General features: G+C 38.5%; 1 protein-coding gene across 5 annotated transcripts in view; it reads right to left on the bottom strand.

Annotated features, from left to right (window-relative positions):
* RUNDC3B (RUN domain containing 3B) overlaps positions 1-22,149 on the bottom strand; it is a 245,960-nt gene that overhangs the window by 106,440 nt on the left and 117,371 nt on the right. For all 5 annotated transcript variants that reach the window (XM_037836576.1, XM_037836579.1, XM_037836578.1 and 2 more), the window contains one exon: positions 14,595-14,675. In XM_037836576.1, coding sequence (XP_037692504.1) covers positions 14,595-14,675 — 81 coding nt within the window. The remainder of the gene's footprint in view (positions 1-14,594; positions 14,676-22,149) is intronic.

Genomic DNA, 22,149 nt, shown 5'->3' with positions numbered 1-22,149 from the left:
CACCTTTTACCAGGACCGTGAGGAATAAATTTGTGATACTAGCTCCATCATCCCTGAAGAGCTCTGTAGACACCCTTCTCTGCAAGTCAGATATTACTGTAGGAATTGCTGTCACTGAGCTGGAATCCTTAAACACAATGGGGATAATCACATCCTGAGTTGGCAGAAGCCAAGTGGCTGTAGTTAATCACCACAGACAAGGTGGGCGTGGCTACCATAATGGAAAACAGGCTCAAAGCAGCAATCAAAATAATATGACTCGCAGAGACTTATGTCGTTGGCTAGTGGATCATGGTATCAAGTAGTAAAATCGATGGACAATCGACTAAATTCTTGTTTGAACTATATAGGCAGAAGAATTCTAGGTCACGTGAACAAAAGTCTCCCTTGAATTACAAAAACAGAGAGTCACGGCCCCTTAATCAATTCCCAGACTTGAGACAGTTTACAGATCCAGAGCCCCTTGAATGAAGGGAACGCTGGATACCCTTAGTGAAGGACCCTGTTACACTGCCAAAAATGTATACTGTTAATTTTCCTCCCAGCCTTCCCCAGGGGGACCTATGGCCTTTTACCAGGGTGACTGTGCATTGGGGAAAAGAAAATGATCAGATATTTTGTGGATTATTAGACACTGGTTCAGAAGTGACATTAATTTCCAGAGACCCAAAACGTCACTCTGGTCCACCAGTCAGATTTGGGGCTTATGGAGGTCAGGAGATTGATGGAGCTTTAGCTCAGGTCCGTCTCACAGTGGGTCCAGTGGGTCCCCGGACCCATTCTGTGGTTATTTCCCCAGTGCCAGAATGCGTAATTGGAATAGACATACTCAGCAACTGGCAGAATCCTCACATTGGTTCCCTGACTCATGGAGTGAGGGCTATCATGGTGGTAAAGGCCAAGTGGAAGCCACTAGAACTGCCCCTGCCTAGCAAAATAGTGAACCAGAAGCAATACTGGATTCCTGGAGGGATTGCAGAGATTAATGCCACTCTTAAGGACTTGAAGGATGCAGGGGTGGTGATTCCCACCACATCACCATTCAAGTCTCCTATTTGGCCTGTGCAGAAAACAGATGGGTCTTGGAGGATGACAGTAGTAGATTATGGTAAGCTTAACCAGGTGGTGACTTCAATTGCAGCTGCTGTTCCAGATGTGGTATCACTGCTTGAGCAAATCAACACATCCCCTAGTACCTGGTATGCAGCTATTGATCTCGCAAATGCCTTTTTCTCAATTGTTGTCACTAAGGACCACCAGAAACAGTCTGCATTCAGCTGGCAAGGCCAGCAGTTTACATTCACCATGCTACCTCAGGGTTAAATCATCTCTCCAGCCCTATGTCATAATATTGTCCACAGGGATCTTGATCGTTTCTCCCTCCCACAAAACATCACACTGGTCCATTATATTGATGATATCATGTTGATTGGACCTAATGAGCAAGAAGTAGCAACAACTCTAGATTTGTTGGTAAGGTATTTGCGTGGCAGAGGATGGGAGATAAATCCAACAAAAATGCAGGGGACTTCCACCTCAGTAAAATTTCTAGGTGTCCAGTGGTGTGAGGCCTGTTGAGATATTCCTTCTAAGGTGAAGGATAAGCTGTTGCATCTGGCCCCTTCTATGACCAAAAAAGAGGCACAACACTTAGTTGGCCTCTTTGGATTTTAGAGACAACATATTCCTCATTTACATGTGCTACTCCAGCCCATTTACCAAGTGACCAGAAAAAATTCTAGTTTTGAGTGGGGACCGGAACAAGATGAGGCTCTGCAACAGGTCGAGGTTGCTGTGCAAGCTGCTCTGCCGCTTGGACCATATGATCCAGCTGACCCAATGGTGCTGGAAGTGTCAGTGGCAAACAGAGATGCAGTTTGGAGCCTTTGGCAGGTTCCTATAGGAGAATCACAACACAGGCCCTTTACCATCCTCTGCAGATAACTACTCTCCATTTGAGAAACAGCTGTTGGCCTGCTACTGGGCCTGGGCCTTAGTAGAGACAGAACGCTTAACCATGGGCCACCAAGTTACCATGAGACCTGAGTTACCTATCATGACCTGGGTGTTGTCTGACCCACCAAGCCATAAAGTTGGGCGTGCACAGCAGCACTCCATCATAAAATGGAAATGGTATGTATGAGATAGAGCTCGAGCAGGTCCTGAAGGTATAAGTAAGTTACATGAGGAAGTGGCCCAAATGCCCATGGCCCCCACTCCTTCCACCTTACCTTCTCTTTCCCAGCCCACAGCTATGGCTTCTTGGGGAGTTCCTTACAATCAGTTGACTGAGGAAGAGAAAACTCGGGCCTGGTTTACAGATGCTTCTGCGATATGCAGGCACCACCTGAAAGTGGACAGCTGCAGCACTGCAGCCCCTTTCTGGGATGTCCCTGAAGGACAATGGTGAGGTGAAATCCTCCCAGTGGGCAGAACTTTGAGCAGTGCACCTGATTGTTCACTTTGCTTGGAAGAGAACTGGCCAGAGGTGTGTTTGTATACTGATTCATGGGCTGTTGCTAATGGTTTGGCTGGATGGTCAGGGACTTGGAAGGAACATGATTGGAAGATTGGTGACAAAGGAGTCTGGGGAAGGGGTATGTGCATAGATCTTTCTGAGTGGACAAAAAAACATGAAGATATTTGTGTCCCATGTGAATGCTCACCAGAGAGTGACTTCAGCAGAAGAAGATTTTAATAACCAAGTGGATAAAATGACCAGTTTGGTGGATACCAATCAGGCTCTTTCCCCAGCAACTCCTGTTCATGAGCCCGTTGGGATGGAGGTTATGCACAGGCTCAGCAACGTGGACTTCCACTCACCAAGGCTGACCTGGCCACAGCCACTGCTGAGTGTCCATCCAATCTGCCAGCAGCAGAGACCCACACTCAGTCCCCAATATGGCGCCATTCCCCGAGGTGATCAGCCTGCTACCTGGTGGCAGGTGGATTACATTGGACCACTTCCATCATGGAAGGGGCAGCGATTTGTTCTTACTGGAATAGGCACATTCTCCGGATATGGGTTTGCCTTCCCTGCACAACATGCTTCTGCCAAAACTACCATCTGCGGACTTACAGAATGCCTTATCCACCATCATGCTATTCCACACAGCACTGCTTTGGACCAAGGAACCCACTTCATAGCGAATGAAGTGAGGGAATGGGCACATGCTCATGGAATTCTGTGGTCTTACCATGTTCCCCATCATCCAGAGGCAGCTGGGTTGACAGAACGGTGGAATGGCCTGTTGAAGACTCAATTACGGCACCAACTAGGTGGCAATACCTTGCAGGGCTGGGGCAGTGTTCTCCAGGAGGCTGTGTATGCTCTGAATCAGCATCCAGTCTATGGTGCTGTTTCTCCCATAGCCAGGATTCATGGGTCCAGGAATCAAGGGGTGGAAACAGGAGTGGCACCACTCATTATCACTTCTAGTGATCACCTAGGTAAATTTTTGCTTCCTGTCCCTGCAAGCTTAAGCTCTGCTGGTCTACAAGTCTTGGTTCCAAAAGGTAGAGTGCTTCCACCAGAAAACACAACAATAATCCCACTGAACTGGAAGTTAAGACTGCCACCTGGCCACTTTGGTCTTCTTATGCCTCTGAATCAACAGGCAAGGAAGGGGATTACTGTATTGTCTGGGGTGACTAATCCTGACTATCAAGGGGAAATAGCACTGCAACTACACAATGGAAGTAAAGAAGAGTTTTCCTGGAATGCAGGAGATCCCCTAGGGCGTCTCTTAGTACTACCATGCCCTGTGATTAAAGTCAATGGAAAACTGCAACAACCCAATCCAGGCAGGAATATCAAAGGCCAAGAAACTTCAGGAATGAAGGTTTGGGTCACCCCACCAGGCAAAGAACCATGGCCAGCTGAAGTGCTTGCTGAGGGTAAAGGGAACGTGGAATGGGTAGTGGAAGAAGGTAGTGATAAATATGAACTACGACCACGTGACCAGTTACAGAAATGAGGACTATGATGGCATGAATATTTCCTTCTTGTTTTGTTATGAGTATGTTTGTATTTGTCTGTAAAGCAAATATCTTTGCTTCCTTCTCTGTCTTATCCCCTTATCATATGGCATAACCTGTACTGTTCATTTTGCTGTATTTAAGCTAAAGGAAATCAATTTTAAGAGCTAGTATCACTCAAGGACTTGCACCCTATTTTGGAGAGATTTAGTGCATTTCCAGTTGTACGCTGCACAGCAGAGTACTGTTAGGCAAAATATATGTCTGTTATTGTTATCTACTTAGAGATAAAGCATGGTTTTAGGTGACGTGTATAAATGCCAAGTTGACAAGGGGTGGACCGTGATGGTTAGGTTCATTTGTCAACTTGGCCAGGTGACAGTACCCAGCTGTCTGGTCAAGCAAGCACTGAGCCTAACAATTGCTGCAAGGATGTTTGTGGCTGGTTAATAACCCAACAGGTTGGTTTATAAAATTATCAGTCCATTGGCTGCAGCTGTGACTGATGACTCACTGAAGGGCATGTCTTCCACAATGAGAGAATGCAATTGGCTGGATTTAATCCAGTTAATCAGTTGAAGACTTATAAGTGAGACAGACAGAGGACCTTCACTTCCTTGGCTGCCCAGTGAAGCACTTCCTGAGGAGTTTGTCGAAGTTGCTGGTTCGTATCCTGAGGAGTTCATCAAACACTTTCGTCAAAGATCCCAGTTCATTCCCTGAGGAGCTGATCGCACATCTTCCTTGGAGTTGACAGTTTACTGACTACCCTACACAATTTGGACTTGTGTGTACCCACAGTTGCGTGAGTCACTTTTATAAATTTTATAGTCATAGATACCTCTCATTGATTCTGTTTCCCTAGAGAACCCTAACACAATTGACAAAGCTGCTTTTGAATGCTGGTAGTTCTACTCCTTTGACACTATACACACTTTTATAATTTGTCAATGGTATGACAAAATGCTCTGGTTAGTGACAAAGGTTCAAATCATTGTGTACAACTGAACACACACACAGATCCATTTGTGCTCTTTTATTTATTTATTTATTTATTTTTTTTTTGGTGCTTAAAGTAAAGATCCCAACCTTTGCAAGTCATCCATGTTGTTGTTGTTCCTCAGGTATTTTATCTTTGCTCAGATTGTTTAAGAATGGTGCCTCATCTCATGGTTTTTGTATTTGTGTCTAATGCATATTTTAACATGATAGACACAATGCATTGTGTGGCTACAGTTTTCTGGAAAAGTCAATCTTTCAGGAATTGTTTTTCAGCTCTTCAATAATTTTTTCCTTTAAATTTCAAAAAAAAATGAGGCCTATCCTAACCACCTGATTTAAAATTGCAACCTATCCACCCACAACATCCTAGCCTCTAAGCCCACCTATAATTATGCCTAAGAGTCATCTCCAGAGAACCTCTTTTGTTGCTCAAAAGCCTAACTCTGCAAATAAATTCATCACCCCCCACCCCCAACGTGGGACAGGACTCCCCAGATGAATAAGTCTTCCTGGCGATGTGGGACATGGATTCCGTGAATGAGCCTGACCCTGGCACTGAGGGACTGAGAATGCCTTTTTGACCAAAATGGGGAAAAGAAAGGCAACAAAATAAGGTTTCAGTGGCCAAGAGAATTCAAATAGAGTCAAGAGGTTGTCCTGGAGGTTACTGCTATGCAAGCTTCACCTAGATATACCAAATGACCACAGTATGATAAGCCCAAGTCAACAGTATTCCCCAAAACCTTAAAAGAATACACAGATCCCTGAGACTCTAAAAAAGTTTCACTCACTAAGTGCATTCTTCAGAATCTTAAATCCTTCAGAGAACTCCTATGCCAACTAAGTCCCAAAACCCAAAGACAATACCTCTTCAAGAACATCAACCAGATGTGCCCCCTTCTCCCATAATGTCAACATCCCTTTTCAACATGAACAAGTTAGAGTGTTCACTGCCTAGATATTCCTGAAGATCAGGGAAATGATTAAACTAGAGGAAAGGATAACAACAGACAAGATGGAATTTAACAATGCACCATGAATACTGAATCTCTATATAATTTTCTTCTTAGTTGCTGGGGTATTAGAATAGCTAGAAGCAAAGAACTGAAATGGTGGAACTGTAACCCACAGCATCCTTTGAAATTTGCTCTATAGCTACTTGTTTAAAAAAAAAACAAGCCTCTTTATTTTACACTATAACATGTATCACGTCTAACAGTATATATTTTACTTACATAAGAGAAACGAGGAGAGGAAGTTCTGTCAGTTTTGTTTCACTGCTCTTTCCCCAGCACCTAGAACAGTGCCCAGAACATGGCAAGCATTCAATAAATACTGGCTGAATTTCTTGCCAGTCATTGGCCATTTTCTCCTCTCCTTGTTTCTGTATATTTATACATTTATTCATTACTATAATTTCAGTAGAGTCACAGGAAGTAGAAGAGATAAATACATGTTTAACAGGGATCCTTTACAAGTCCTACTTTCTATAAGTTACATTCTAAATCAATGATAATTTGTCTTCCATAAATGTATGAAATGCATTAAGGTCTGAGAACAAAATACATCACTATGCTGAACAATTTACCTTTGATCATATAAACTATTTTGAAAAGTAAATTTAATTTAATTTAAAAGTACAATGAAGTAATTTGGGAACATTTTGAATATGGCAGTTCAATTAATACAATAAGCAGAGAGAGGATTATGAAAGAATATTAAAAGTTAATTTTTTAGGTACCCAGAAGACGATCACAAGAATGGAAAAGGAGGATTGATTATAAGGAATTTCCAAGAAGGGAAAAGGAAGAGAATACATACTACAATGTTTTCCAAGTATTGTGTAAACACTTCATATACATTATCTCATTAATCCTCATGGTAACCCCATGAGGTATTGCTCTACTACTTAACAGATTCATTCAAAAAACAAAGCAAATGAGAATAAGAGAGAAGCAGTTTACTTAAGATTATGCTAGTAAGGGGGACTGGGATTAGACTATACATTTATAATATCATATTGACTGTCAAAATTTCAATGACGCAACTTACAGATGCCCAAACAAGCTAAATGGTAAAGGTGGTAGATAAATAACATGTCTACAAAGGTAAGTTCATGCCAGTTCATGGAGGGGCTGTATGATTTGTTAAGACATATTTTACTCTGTGGAAAATAAAAAGTTGCTATTCTTAAAAGCATCTCATTCTAAAAGATACAGAAATCCTGTAAATGTTTTTAGAGGAATAATGATACTCAAGAGTATCAGAAACCTTCCAAAATTTTACAGCACAAAACGTTAAAAAATTGTATTAATGCAATGAAAGAAATATCACTGATATAAAAGGAAAAATCAGATAAGGACATTAAAGAGACGTAACTGTTGTGCATTTAGGAGGAGAACCAGGAGAATACTGCAAGGAACAATCACATGTGCGAAACACCACTGTAAAGTCAAAGAACCTAAGGAGATGGATCACCGAATTTGGCAGTGAGATGTCACTGTCACTGCTAATGTTGACAAGAGCAGTTTCAAAGTTGGGGGTTAAAGCTTAAATCAAATAGGTCAAGAGAGAATAGAGGCAACACATGATAAAAGGTATATATGAGAAACTCATAGCTAACATCATATTCAATGGTGAAAGTCTGAAAACTTTCCCTCTAAGATTTGAAACAAGACAAGGATGCCCACCATCACCAGTTATTCAACACCCCATATTAAAAGTTCTAGCCAGAGCAGTCAAGCAAGAAAAAGAAATAAAAGGCATCCAAATTGGAAACGAAGAAGTAAAACTGTCATTGTTTGCAGATGATATGATCTTATATCTGAAAAACCCTGAGAAATAGATGATACAGCTACTAGAACTAATAAACTAGTTTAGTAAAGTAGCGGGATACAAGATTAATGCACATAAGTCAGTAACGTTTCTATATGCTAGAAATGAACAAACTGAAGAGAAACTCAAGAAAAAGATACCATTTTCAATAGCAACTAAAAAAATCAAGTACCTAGGAATAAACTTAACCAAAGATGTAAAAGACCTATACAAAGAAAACTACATAACTCTACTAAAAGAAATAGAAGGGGACCTTAAAGATGGAAAAATATTCCATGTTAATTGATAGGAAGGCTAAATGTCATTAAGATGTCAATTCTACCCAAACTCATCTACAGATTCATTGCAATCCCAATCAAAATTCCAACAACCTACTTTGCAGACTTGGAAAAGCTAGTAATCAAATTTATTTGGAAAGGGAAGATGCCTCGAATTGCTAAAGACACTCTAAAAACGAAAAACGAAGTGGAAGGACTTACACTCCCTGACTTTGAAGCTTATTATAAAGCCACAGTTGTCAAAACAGCATGGTACTGGCACAAAGACAGACATACTGATCAATGGAATCGAACTGAGAATTCAGAGATAGACCCCCAGATCTATGGCCGAGTGATCTTTGATAAGGCCCCCAAAGTCAATGAACTGGGTCATAATGGTCTTTTCAACAAATGGGGCTGGGAGAGTTGGATATCCATATCTAAAAGAATGAGAGAGGACCCCTACCTCACACTCTACATAAAAATTAACTCAAAATGGATCAAAGAGCTCAATATAAAAGAAAGTACCATAAAACTCCTAGAAGATAATGTAGGGAAACATCCTCAAGACTTTGTATTAGGCGGCCACTTCCTAGACTTTACACCCAAAGCACAAGCAACAAAAGAAAAAATAGATAAATGGGAACTCCTTAAGCTTAGAAGTTTCTGTACCTCAAAGGAATCTGTCAAAAAGTTAAAGAGGCAGCCAACTCAATGGGAAAAAATTTTTGGAAACCATGTATCTGACAAAAGACTGATATCTTGCATATATAAAGAAATCCTACAACTCAATGACGATAGTACAGACAGCCCAGTTATAAAATGGGCAAAGATATGAAAAGACAGTTCTCTGAAGAGGAAATACAAATGGCCAAGAAACACATGAAAAAATGTTCAGCTTCACTAGCTATTAGAGAGATGCAAATTAAGACCACAATGAGATACCACCTCACACCAATTAGAATGAGCCATTAAACAAACAGGAAACTACAAATGCTGGAAGGGATGTAGAGAAATTGGAACTCTTATTCATTGTTGGTGGGACTATATAATGGTTCAGCCACTCTGGAAGTCAGTCTGGCAGTTCCTTAGAAAACTAGATATAGAGTTACCCTTCAATCCAGCGATTACACTTCTCGGTATATACCCGGAAGATCTAAAAGCAGTGACACAAACAGATATCTGCACACCAATATTCATAGCAGCATTATTCACAATTGCCAAGAGATGGAAAAAACCCAAATGTCCTTCAACAGATGAGTGGATAAATAAAATGTGGTATATACACACAATGGAATACTATGTGGCAGTAAGAAGGAACGATGTCGTGAAACATATGACAACATGAATGAACCTTGAAGACATAATGCTGAGAGAAATAAGCCAGGCACAAAAAGAGATACATTATATGCTACCACTAATGTGAACATTGAAAAATGTAAAACAAATGGTTTATAATGTAGAATGTAGGGGAACTAGCGATAGAGAGCAGTTAAGGAAGGGGGAACGATAATCCAATAAGAACAGATAAGCTATCATGGGTAAATTTAACATTCTGGGAATGCCCAGGAATGACTATGGTCTGTTAATTTCTGATCAGTATAGTAGGAACAAGTTCACAGAAATGTTGCTATATTAGGTTACTTTCTTGGGATAGAGTAGGCGTATGTTGGAAGTAAAGTGGTTATCTTAGGTTAGCTGTCTTTTTCTTACTCCCTTGTTATGGTCTGTTTGAAATGTTCTTTTATTGTTGTTGTTGTTTTTAATATTTTATTTTTTTTAGTTTTTTATACAGTTGATTAAAAAAAAAAAAAAGAGTTAATAAAAAAAAATAAGGAAAAAAATATGCAGAGCCCCCTTGAGGAGCTGGTTGAGAATACAGGGGTACTGGGCTGCCCCACCTTGATGGTTGCTAATGTGCTTGCAGACATAGGGGACTGGTGGTTTGAGGGGTTGAGCCCTCTACCACAGGACTTGCTCTTAGGAAGACTGATGCTGCAAAGTAGAGGCTAGCCCTCCCTATAATTATGCCTAAGAGCCTCCTCCCAAATGCCACTTTGTTGCTCAGACGTGGCCGTCTCTCTCCAGCTAAGCCAACTTGGCAGCTGAAATCACTGCCCTCCCCCCTACATGGGATCAGACACTTAGGGGAGTGAATCTCCCTGGCAACGTAGACTATGACTCCCGGGGAGGAATGTAGACCTGGCATCGTGGGATGGAGAACATCTTCTTGACCAAAAAGGGGAAGTGAAAGGAAATGAAATAAGCTTCAGTGGCAGAGAGATTCCAAAAGGAGCCGAGAGGTCACTCTGGTGGGCACTCTTACACACAATATAGACAACCCTTTTTAGGTTCTAATGAATTGGGTAGCTGGCGGTAGATACCTGAAACTATCAAACTACAACCCAGAATCCATGAATTTTGAAGATGACTATATAAAAATGTAGCTTATGAGGGGGGACAATGGGAGTGGGAAAGCCATATAGACCACACTCCCCTTTGTCTAGTTTATGGATGGATGAGTAGAAAAATGGGGGAAGGAAAAAAAACAAACAAAGGCACCCAGTATTCTTTTTTACTTTAATTGCTCTTTTTCACTTTAATTATATTGTTATTTTTGTGTGTGTGGTAATGAAGGTGTCAGGGATTGATTTTGGTGATGAATGCATAACTATGTAACGGTACTGTGAACAATCGAATGTACGATTTGTTTTGTATGACTGCATGGTATGTGAATATATCTCAAAAAAATGAATTAAAAAAAAATTATTGCAAAGTTACCGTGGTCAAAACAACATGATAATGGCACAAGGATAGATATATTGATCAATGGAATCATACTGAGAGTTCAGAAACAGACCCTCACATCTATGACCAATTGACTTTTGACAAGGCTGCCAAGTCCACTGAACTGGGAGAGAATAGTCTTGTCAACAAATGGTGCTGGGAAAATTGGATGTCTGTAGGCAAAAGAATAAAGGACAACCCCTATTCTCATACAATATACACAAACTGACTCAAAATGGATCAAAGACCTAAATTTAAGAATCAGAATTATAAAATTCCTGAAAAAAAGGTATGAAAGTATCTTCAGAATCTTGTGTTAGGCAATGGTTTCTCAGATGTCACACCCAACGCATGAGAAACAAAAGAAAAAAATAGATAAATGGGACCTCCCCAAAATTTAAAGATTTTGTACATCAAAGGACTTTATCACAAAAGGGAAAAGATAACCTACTCAATGGGAAAAAATTTGGAAACCACATATCTGATAAGGGTTTAATGTCCAGAATTTATAAAGAAATCCTACAACTCAACAATAAAAAAAGACAGCCAATTAAAAATGGGCAAAAGACTTGAATAGACATTTCTGCAAAGAGGATATATGAATGACTAAATGGCACAGGATAAGATGCTCAACATAATTAGCTATTAGGGAAATGCAAATCAAAAGCACAACAGGATACCATCTCAAATCCACTAGAATGGCTACTATTTCAAAAAAAAAAAAAAATCCCAGAAAAGTACAAGTGGAGGAGAGGATGTGGAAAAATAGGAATGCTCATTCATTGCTTGTAGGAATTTAAAATGGTACATCTGCTCAAGAGGACAGTTTGGCAGTTCCTCAGGAAGCTAAGTACTGAATTATACCATATGATCCAGCAATCCCTCTAATAGGTATGTACCAAAAGAACTGAAAGCACAGACTTGAACAGATACCTGCATACCAATGTTCATAACGACATTATTCATAATTTCAAAAGATGGAAGCAACCCAGGAGTCCATCAACCAATTAACGGATAAATAATACGTGGTATATACATATAAAGGAATATTATTCAGCATTAAAAAAGAATGAAGTCCTGGTTCATGTGACAAGATAAATCTTGAAAACATATGATGTGAAATAAGTCAGACACAAAAGGACAAATATTATATGATCTCAATGATATGAAATAATAGGGTATGCAAACTCATAGAGTTAGATTCTAGCATATTGATTTTGAGGGGCTGGGTTGGGGGTAGGGAATGGAAAGTTAATGCTTAATTTGTACTGAATTTCTATTTAGGTTGATTGTAAAGTTTTGGAAATGGATGGTGGTGATAGTAGCATAACATTGTGACTGTGGTTAAAAGGGGAAATATAAGGCTGCATATGTTACCATAATAAAAATTAAAACATAAATAAAAAACAAAAACCACAACAATAGAGAATGGAGGCCAAAAAACTGGAGGCACAGCTTTGTAATAAAGGATGGGGACAGACAAGTAACTAGAAGTGAATGTGAGGTCAGGAAAGTTTTTCTGTTGTTTTTCTGTCTTGTTTTTCAACAAGAAAAGCAAGTATTTGTATGCTGTGTTGTATGAGAGGATCTAGAAAAGAGGGAACATTAATGGGAGGGGACAACTGCTGGATCAAAGAGCTAAAAGAAGAGAGAGGATGGGATAGAGCAACCAGAAGAGGCTTAGGTAGCAAACGTTTCCCTATAAAGGGAAAAGGCAGAGTACTGTTTCTACCAAGGAAATTTAACAGCATACACAGACTTTAATGATGTGCAGTCTCTTTAACTCTGCAATTTCAATTCTAGAAATTTGTCTCTTAAGAAAATAATCATGGTTAGCTACAAAGACTTTATAAGAATGTTCACAGCACTCTTACGTTTAAAAGTAAAAATTTGAAGGCATCATAAAAGACCAACTACCACTCACTGCTGGATTTTTCAGGCCTAACACATGTTCAAGAAAAATATTTAAAGTTATTTCAAATAGTAACAGAGAAAAGCAATTGGTATATTTCTCTTCTCATTTTAATAGTCTTTAATAACTTGATAGAAATTCCACAGTATTTAAAGGAGAGGAAGCTATACATACATGTTTGGATTAGTGTATCAAAGAAAGAGAAAACTGTATAAAAATTCAGACAAAAAAGCTTTTAAGCAGTTGGGGGCATAGGGTATATATTATTAAATTCATTCTGAGGGCAGCAGTTGAGAAAGTTCTGTTATTGAATCTTTTAAGAGCATTATAGTAATTACTACACCTTGTTAGGTAAGTAGGAAAGGAAAACTAGCACTTACATTTATCTTTCTATTTTAATTTAAGTCAATTCCTAAATCTCTAAAAATAGCCTTTCCACCTTCATGTTGATGACTAAACCCCTATGTCTAGCTGACACTGTGCTCTTTAATTCCAGAGTTGTATTTTGCCCACTCTACCATATATGTACTACCTGTGACACTATACGTAAGCTATTTAACCTCTGTGTGTTTCAGTTTTTTCAATTGTAAAATAGGTATAGCAGTGCCTACCTCACTGGGTTTTGAGGATTATTGAGTAAAGAGAAATGAAGAACTGAGAACAAGACCTGACATATAATAAACATTCAATAAATAATATTACTATTATTTTTACTATTATTTTAAACTATCAATCATCTTTACAAAATGTACCATAACCTAACAAATTCCAAAACAGTATCATTTATGCCTGCTCAAAACATCTTCCTATATTTGTTTTACAAATCTACTGTAAGAGAATTATCCCTTTTTCCAAGAGAGTCGCTTGCTCAAATTAGAAATCTTGGTGTTACCACACTCTATTCCTCCTTCTTCCTCACCATCCTACATATCCTCACACTCCTAGCTCTGAAATATTAGCGACTTCTCTCATTAAATGATGATTATTCTGGGGACAAGGATTGGGTTCTGCTTCTTTTTTCAGAAATGCCTAAAGGTTCCTATACTCTAAACAGCTATATATACCCAGCACCTAGGAAAGTTTTATTCCTACATTTGGCACTCAACAGATGCCCTTTGAATGTGTGTTTGTTCACACAACATATATATACACATACAATTATGCACACACACACACACACACACACACACACACAACCTTACAGCCTGATCATAACATTTTAGAAGTTTGTAATGACCATTATTCTATCCTGGAAATCAATATACAAGCAGATCAAAAATATTTACAGAACAATTTTCAATGCTGATGAGGTTATAGGAAATTCAGAACTCTCACACAATACTGATAGTAGGATAAATTAGTACAACTCTTCTAGAAAGCAATTCTGTGGAACACTTTGGAGTAATAAAATTTTTCATCGTGTTTACCTGATAACTTTTAAAATTCATAAAAGAAACAAGGATGTCCATTAGTTTTTTTATAATGAGATAAAATGCAAAACAATATAAATAGCAAATTATAGTTTTGAAATCTCAATGGACTATTCTAGAACTATTAAAGTTACAATGGTTATGGCAATAGAAAAAATGCTTTTGTTATTTTTAAAATTATATTCATGCTGGGATTACAACTATGTAAAAAGTGTATTTACATGAATACTGAAATTGCAACTGGAGTTTGTATTTTTGAATGATTTCCGATACTGAAATAAATGTTTTATAAAAAATAATTTTTATCAGATAAATAAATTGCAAAATAAGCAATTTATAAATTGGGAAATTATAAATTAAGAGTTCAGTAACATATTTCAAATTATCAAATACCTTTGGGTAAATTTCAAATATGGCGTATAGTCTATTACAGCAGGATAACTGCCATCCAATCCTTCTCCCTTTAGGCAGAAGCTAAAACAAAAGACAATAAATATCCCATATTAATACATAAAATTTAAAATCAAATGTAAGTATTTATAAGCAAGCTCTTGTTAGAGACAGTTGTTTCATCAAACCACAGGTGAATTTTTTTCTTTTCAATTTAATCATTACTTGTTACAATGAATACCTCAATAAATATGCTCTTATTTCGATACCAATGGAAAAGCACTTCACAAGTTAATACAGGTATATAAATGTATCAAGCAAAAATAAAATTTACTGACAAATTTGTGCAAACATGTCTCCATTTGTTACTATCTCAGTCTTTATCGGACTTTCAAGAAATCATCAGAGAACTTTCAAATGAAGACTTCTCCTTCACATTTAGATACAAATTCTCACGTGACACTGAATATCTGCTAAAAAGATCTGACTGATGAAAAAATCAGAGTAGTATTATTATCTAAACACATGAAAAGCCTTGAATCTCAGACCTAGAAAGGGCGTTAAAAATCCTCTCATCTCCAGTAACTACATTTTAAGGCCATGACAAGAGAGAAAAGGTTAAGTGACTTGCCCAAAGCCATACTGTGAGGCTGGTAGATAGACCAGTAAATGAACTCTAGATCTCTTGGTCCCCAGTTCAGTAATCTTTGTTTTCATAATGATACATCTGATAGGATAATTAAAGAAAAGGTGTGATCACTATTATTAAAAGAAAAAAAAATTTCATCTTTCGGGAACATAAACATAGGACTATTTATAAGATACAGGTTTATTTTTAAGGAAAAAAAATTAATCTATCAATTCTCATCTTAAGTTTCTTTGGGCAGTTTGCTGAAATACTTGTCGATTAAATTAACAGTATGTATATACTTCTCCAGACTTGAATAAGGAGAGAAGCAATGTAGCCACATTTTATACTAGCTTTCATTCATTTACAGAAACATTACTAATGTATCTTTAAGACATGCTTTCAGCTGATGATACAGTTATCAATGGGTTATGTAAACCAAAAGTTAATAGTCTCTGTTACTTAGAGAATTCAGACCCCAGAAGCTGGAAAACAGAGACAGTTTAAGCCTGCCTTCAGCCTCAGCCTCTGTCTTAACCATGCCCCTGGCAGAAACAGAGTCTGCTGAGAAATGAAGATACAGTACCACTATACTCCAGTGGGGACCAGTGGGCTGAAAGGTGCCATATGTTTGGCAGGAAATCTTTAAAACCACAGAATTAAGAGATTTCACAGGAAAGACTGACACCCTACTGTATCTTATCCCCAGGGAACCTTGATACTGATTACCATCTTTGAGAGCCCTGGGACTGTCCTGTCTGGGAAAATCTGATTGGGGTCAGTCCTATCTGGGGAGACCCCTCCTTCCAGAGTGAGACCTCCAGGTAAAAGTTGCTAGAGGTAATAAAAGGAGTGTGAAAAACCTTTAGAGGCAAAAAACTAAACTAAACTAAACATTTTAAACTAAACAAACAGCAAAACAACATTCCCTGAGGAGGAAGACAGAAGAGAGCTTGTTCCTGGGGGTGAAACAATTGCATACACACAAAAAGGGCAATCTCAAAAAACTTCCATATAGGCAGGGCAAAAACCAGAAAAACAAGAGCTGAAAAATTCTGATCAGTCAAACAGAAACTATGCTGGAGGTCTAGCATAAGTTGAACTGAATGTCAAAGAACAGACAGAGAACAAAGCCAACCAACAAGAAAACCCTAGCAAAAGAGAGAAAATGACCAATAAAATAAACTAATCAAGAAAATCAGATACCTAGACACCAGCAATATCACAAGTCATACTAGGAAGCACAAATATATGGCCCAAAGGAAGAAACTTCAAATGAGATTAATTAAAGATGTTCAAACAAATCTAAATCAATTCAATGACTTGAAGGAAAATATTGCAAAAGAGATAAAAGATATAAAGAAGCCACTGAGTGACCATACAGAAGAACTCAAAGGTTGCAAAAACAAATGACAGAGAAATCTAGAGCCAAGATGGCGGCACAGGGAGATGTGGAATTTATTTAGTCCCTTAGAGCAATTGGTAAGCAGTCAGGAATAACTAGCAAACAGCCTGGAAAAACTGATGGGAGGACATCCATGACCGAACACACATCGTACTACCAGTCTGGAAAGGGTGGAACGGCTGAGATCACAGCATAGAACTGTAAGTAAAGCTCCCCAAACTTCAGAGCTGGCACCCGTCGCCCACCGGCATGGCAGGCTGAGTTGGAAAACTTCACTGTGGGAAAAAGAAGCAGTCCTTGCTGGAAGCAAGGGAATGTAGCTCAATCACGCTCCAACTGTAGTTTTAATTAACACATTTGGACTACTGAATACATGCTATGAGCACAGATAAACCCAGAGAAAGCAGGAAAGGAACCTGGAAGGATTTCCTGGCAGAGAGGAGGTGGGGCTGATGAAAAAAATAAATAAATAAAAAATAAAAATAAAATAAAAAATAAATAAAAAATAAATAAATACATACATACATACAGGATTTTAGAGTTGGCTGAACTCAGAATACTAGAAAAGGGCTGTGTCCAAGAAAAGTGGCACAGAGAACCAGTACCAACTCCAGTTCTTGCTTGGGGAACTGGAGGGCTGGGGACTGGCTCTCAAAAGGGGACTTCTCGTTTTCTTTTTTTTTTTTTTTTTCCCTCTCATTCTAAGTAGCTCATTAGAGAAAGTCTCAGGCATTTTCAACTGTCAGCACTGACCAGGGGAAGGGTGGAGTTAACATAGAGAGTCAAAGGAAAAAATAAATTATGTGAGATAATTCCATAAAGGGCTTATCTTTCCTAAGAAAAGCGGGGGAGGGATGGTGCCAAGTTCAAGTGGCAGCCCTCCCTCAGAGAACTCAGACCCCAGGGCCTGGGTGAAAAAAACAAAAAATACCTTAAGCTTGGCTTCTGGCACCCTTGGTCCCTGGGTGGGACATGGTACACTGAAAATTAAATGCACTGCACCACTTTACAATGGTGGGGAGCTGTGAGCTGACAAGTGCCACCTGTTTGTCAGGATAAGATAGGAAAAGCACAGAGTCTAGAGGCCTCATAGGAAAGTCTGATAATCTTCTGGGTCTCACCCTCAAGGGAGCCTGACACTGAATACAGCCTCCTCTTGAAACCTAGGCCCGTCTCGTCTGGGAAAATCTGATTAGGGTAATCAAGGAGACCAGATGTCTAGACAACAAAAACTAATGACTCACTCTAGGAAAAACAAAGATATGTCCTAGCCAAAGGAACAAACTTACACTCAAATGAGATTCAGCAGTTGAAACAACTAATTAAAGATCTTCAAAAATATATGCTAAATCAATTCAAAAACCAAATCAACAAGTTGAGGGAAAATATGGAAAAAGAGATGAGGGATATAAAGAAGACACTGAGCAAACATAGGAAGAACTCAAAAGTTTGAAAAAACAATTGGCAGAACTTATGGGAATGAAATACACAACAGAATAGATAAAAAACAAAATGGAGACTCACAACAGCAGATTTGAAGAGCAGAAGAAAGGATTACTGAACCAGAGGACAGGACTTCTGAAATCCTACACATAAAAGAACAGATAGGCAAAAGAATGGAAAAATATGAGCAGGATCTCAAGGAACTGAGTGACAACAGGAAGCACATGAATATGCATATTATGGGTGTCCCAGAAGATGACAAGGGAAGGAGGCAGAAACAATAATAGAGGAAATAATCACTGAAAATTTCCCATCTCTTAAAAAAGACATAAAATTACAGATCCAAGAAGCACAGCACATCCCAAACAGAATGGATATGAGTAGAGCAACTCCAAGACATTTAATAATCATATTACCAGATGTCAAAGACAAAGAGAGAATTCTGAAAGCAGCAAGAGAAAAGTGATCCATCATATGCAAGGGAAGCTCAAGAAGACAGCGTACAGATTTCTCAGCAGAAACAATGGAGGCAAGAAGGCAATGGCATGATATGTTTAAGATACTGAAAGAGAAGAAATGCCAACCAAGAAATCTATATCCAGCAAAGTTGTCCTTCAAAAATGAAGGAGAGTTTAAAATATTTTCAGACAAACAGACACTGAGAGTTTGTGAACAAGATTCTTGTTCTACAAGAAATACTGAAGGGAGCACTACAAGAAGATAGGAAAAGATAGGAGAGAAGGTTTTGAGAAGAGTATAGAAATGAAGACTATCGGTAACAAGAGAGAGAGGGGAAAAAATAAAAATAAAAAAAGATATGACATATAAAATCCAAAAGACAAAACGGTAGACAGTAGACATTATGTTGAGTGAAATTAGCCAGAAACAACAGGACAGACAATGTATGGTCTCACTAATATGAACTAACATTGATGAGCAAAATTTGAGAGTTGAGAACACAGGTTATCAGAAGATAGAAGAGACTGGGCATTGGATGCGAAAGGATTACAGAAATTTCAGCAAGACTGATTGTGTAGATCCAGAAATGGAATGGACAGCATAATAGGTGTGACGGTTATACAATATTATAAGTACTCTGAACAAAGATGAGTGTGAGTACATTTGAAAGAGGAAGGCTAAGGACATGTATGACACCAGAAGGAAAGATAGAAGATAAAGACTGGGATTGTGTAACTTAGCGAAACTTAGAGTGGTTAATGATAGTGAGTAAATGTACAAATATAAGAATGTTTTTTAATAAGGGAGAACAAATGAATGTCAACATTGCAAGGTGCTGAAAATTGGATGGTATGGGGGAAAAATACAAGAAATGCAAACTGGAATCTATAGTTAAGAGTTACATAGTAAGATTCTTCCATTAATTGTAACAAAGGCAATATACCAAAGCTAAATGTCTATAGGAGGGGGATATAAGGGAATGATATGGGATTCTTGGTGGTGGTCATGTTTTCTGACCTTTTCATTGTATTTTATTTTTATTTTTCTTCTATCTTTTGTATTTTTATTCTTCATTTTTTTTTTCTCTCCTTTTCCTCTTTCTTTGGGGAATAAGTGGAAATGTCTTCATATAGACTGCAGTGGTGAATGTATAATTATGTGATTATACTGGGAATCATTTATTGCTTACTTAGGATGGATTGTATGGTGTGTGAATGAAACTGTTTAAAAAATAAACAGAGGGATACAAGTGCTGCAGAAAATGTGGAGAGAGCAATGTACCCATTCCCTGTTGGTAGGCAAGCAGAATGACGCAGCCCAGCTGGAAGGCAGTGTGGTGGTTCCACAGGAAGCTAACTATAGGGTTGTCATAAGGTCCTGAAACCCCATTATTGGGTATATACTTGGAAGAACTGAGAACAGGGACATGAGTGGTCATTGCACACTGGTGTTTATGGCAGCAATGTTCATGATTTGCAATAGATGGAGGTGACCTAAGGGTATACTGACCAATGAACGGAATGGTGAACTGTGGTGTATACATACAATGGAATAATGAGTGGCAGAAAGAAGAAATGAGATTGTAAGGTATATAAATAGGTGAACAGACTTTGAGAATAGTATGTTGAGTGAAATAAGCCAGAATCTAAAAGATAAATATTATAACATCTCACTAATATGGACTATCTATAATGTAAAAACTCTTAAGAACTGAACCTGAGAGCATAGGTTATCAGGAGAAGGCTTATGGTAAAGATTCCTGGACTGTAAGCTCTCACAGCAGTCACATCTATTCATGAGTTTTAATGGTTATCTCTAAATTCTGAGATCCTGAGCTGTTTGTGTACAAGCTGGTTGGGCCCTGGAACTCTGGGTATCTGTGTGACACCTGAGACTCAGAGCCAGAGTCTGGCAGCTATGAATGTCCAGCAACTGTTAAAGAAGGTGAAAAAGAGATCACACTTCAATTAGAAATATGAACTAACTGGACTTGATTAGTACTAAGGTAAACCAGACTAAAGGGAAAAGGATGATACTGTGTTTTAAAACCTCAACTTCTGTGTGAGACCAAAGGAAGAGTTGTTTATTTGGTACAAAATCTATATTTTCTCTAGCATACTATATAATTTAACTTGTATGGTCAGTTTATTCAAATACATAATCACATGGAACATTGAAAACGGGGTGAGATCTGGTTGGTTTGTACAGGTTAGCGTGAAATCCTGATACATCACAGAACAAGTTGGGCAGAAAATAAAAGTATTTGCAAATCCCCCTTGAGAGACTGGGGGAAAATGTGGAAACATTAAACTTCCCCACCTGAGAATTCCTGATATTCTCACAAGCTTTGGGGACCACCATTGTAGGAGGCCAAGTCCTTGATCTTGGGGCTTGCCCTTATGAAGCTTGTTACTGCAAAGGAGAGGCTATGTCTACTTATAATTGTGCCTAAGGATCATCTCATGAGAACCTCTTTTGTTGCTCAGATGTGGCCTGTCTCTCTCTCAGCCAATTTGGCAGGGAAACTCACTCCTCTCCCCACTACATGGGACACGAATCCCAGAGGTGTAAAACTCCCTGGGAACATGGGACATGATTCTCAGGGATGAGCCTGGACCTGGCATCATGGGATTGAGAAAGCCTTCCTGACCAAAATGGGGAAGAGAAATTCAACAATATAAAGGTTCAGTGGCTGAGAGATCGCAAATGGAGTCAAGAGGTCATTCTGGGGATTATTCTTATGCATTATGTAGACATCCCTTTTTAGTTATTAGTGTATTAGAATAGCTAAAAGGAAATACCTGAAACTTTTGAATTGCAATCTGTATCCTTGATTCTTGAAGATGTTCATATAACTATATAGCTTATATTGTGTGATTGTGATTGTGAAAACCTTGTGGCTCACACTCCCTTTATCCAGTGTATGGACAGATGAGTAGAAAAATGGGGGAAAAAAAGTAAATTAATGATGGGGGAAAGAGGTATGAGATATTTTGGGTGTTCGTTTTTACTCTTATTTTTATTTTTACTAATATTTTTATTTTTTGAAGTAAACAAAATGTTCAAAAAATTGTGGTGAGGAACGCACAACTATATGATCAGACTGTGAACAACTGTACACTTTGGATGATTTTACGGTATGTTACTATATCTCAAAATAGCATTTAAAAAATGACAGAGCTTATGGGAATGAAAGGTAAAACAGAAGAGATGAAAAGGACAATGGAGACATACAACAGCAGATTTGAAAAGCAGAAGAAAGGATTACTGAACTGGAGGACAAGGCATCTGGAATCCTATACACAACAGAACAGATAGGGAAAAGAATGGAAAAATATGAACAGGGTCTCAGGGAATTGAATGACAACATGAAGTGCAAAAATATACATGTGACAGGTGTCCCAGAAGGAGAAGAGAAGGAAAAGGGGGCAGAAAGAATAAGGGAGGAAATAATCACTGAAAATTTCCCAATGCTTTTGAAAGACATAAAATTACAGGTACAAGAAGCGCAGCGTACCCCAAACAGAATAGATCCAAATAGAACTACCCCAAGAAACTTATTATATTGTCAAATGTCAAAGAAAAACAGAGAATTCTGAAAGCAGCAAGAGAAAAGCAATGCA

This window comes from Choloepus didactylus, chromosome 5 (assembly GCF_015220235.1).
Source record: "Choloepus didactylus isolate mChoDid1 chromosome 5, mChoDid1.pri, whole genome shotgun sequence".
NCBI classification, from domain to species: domain Eukaryota; kingdom Metazoa; phylum Chordata; class Mammalia; order Pilosa; family Megalonychidae; genus Choloepus; species Choloepus didactylus.
This window is presented reverse-complemented; position numbering and strand designations above follow the sequence as displayed.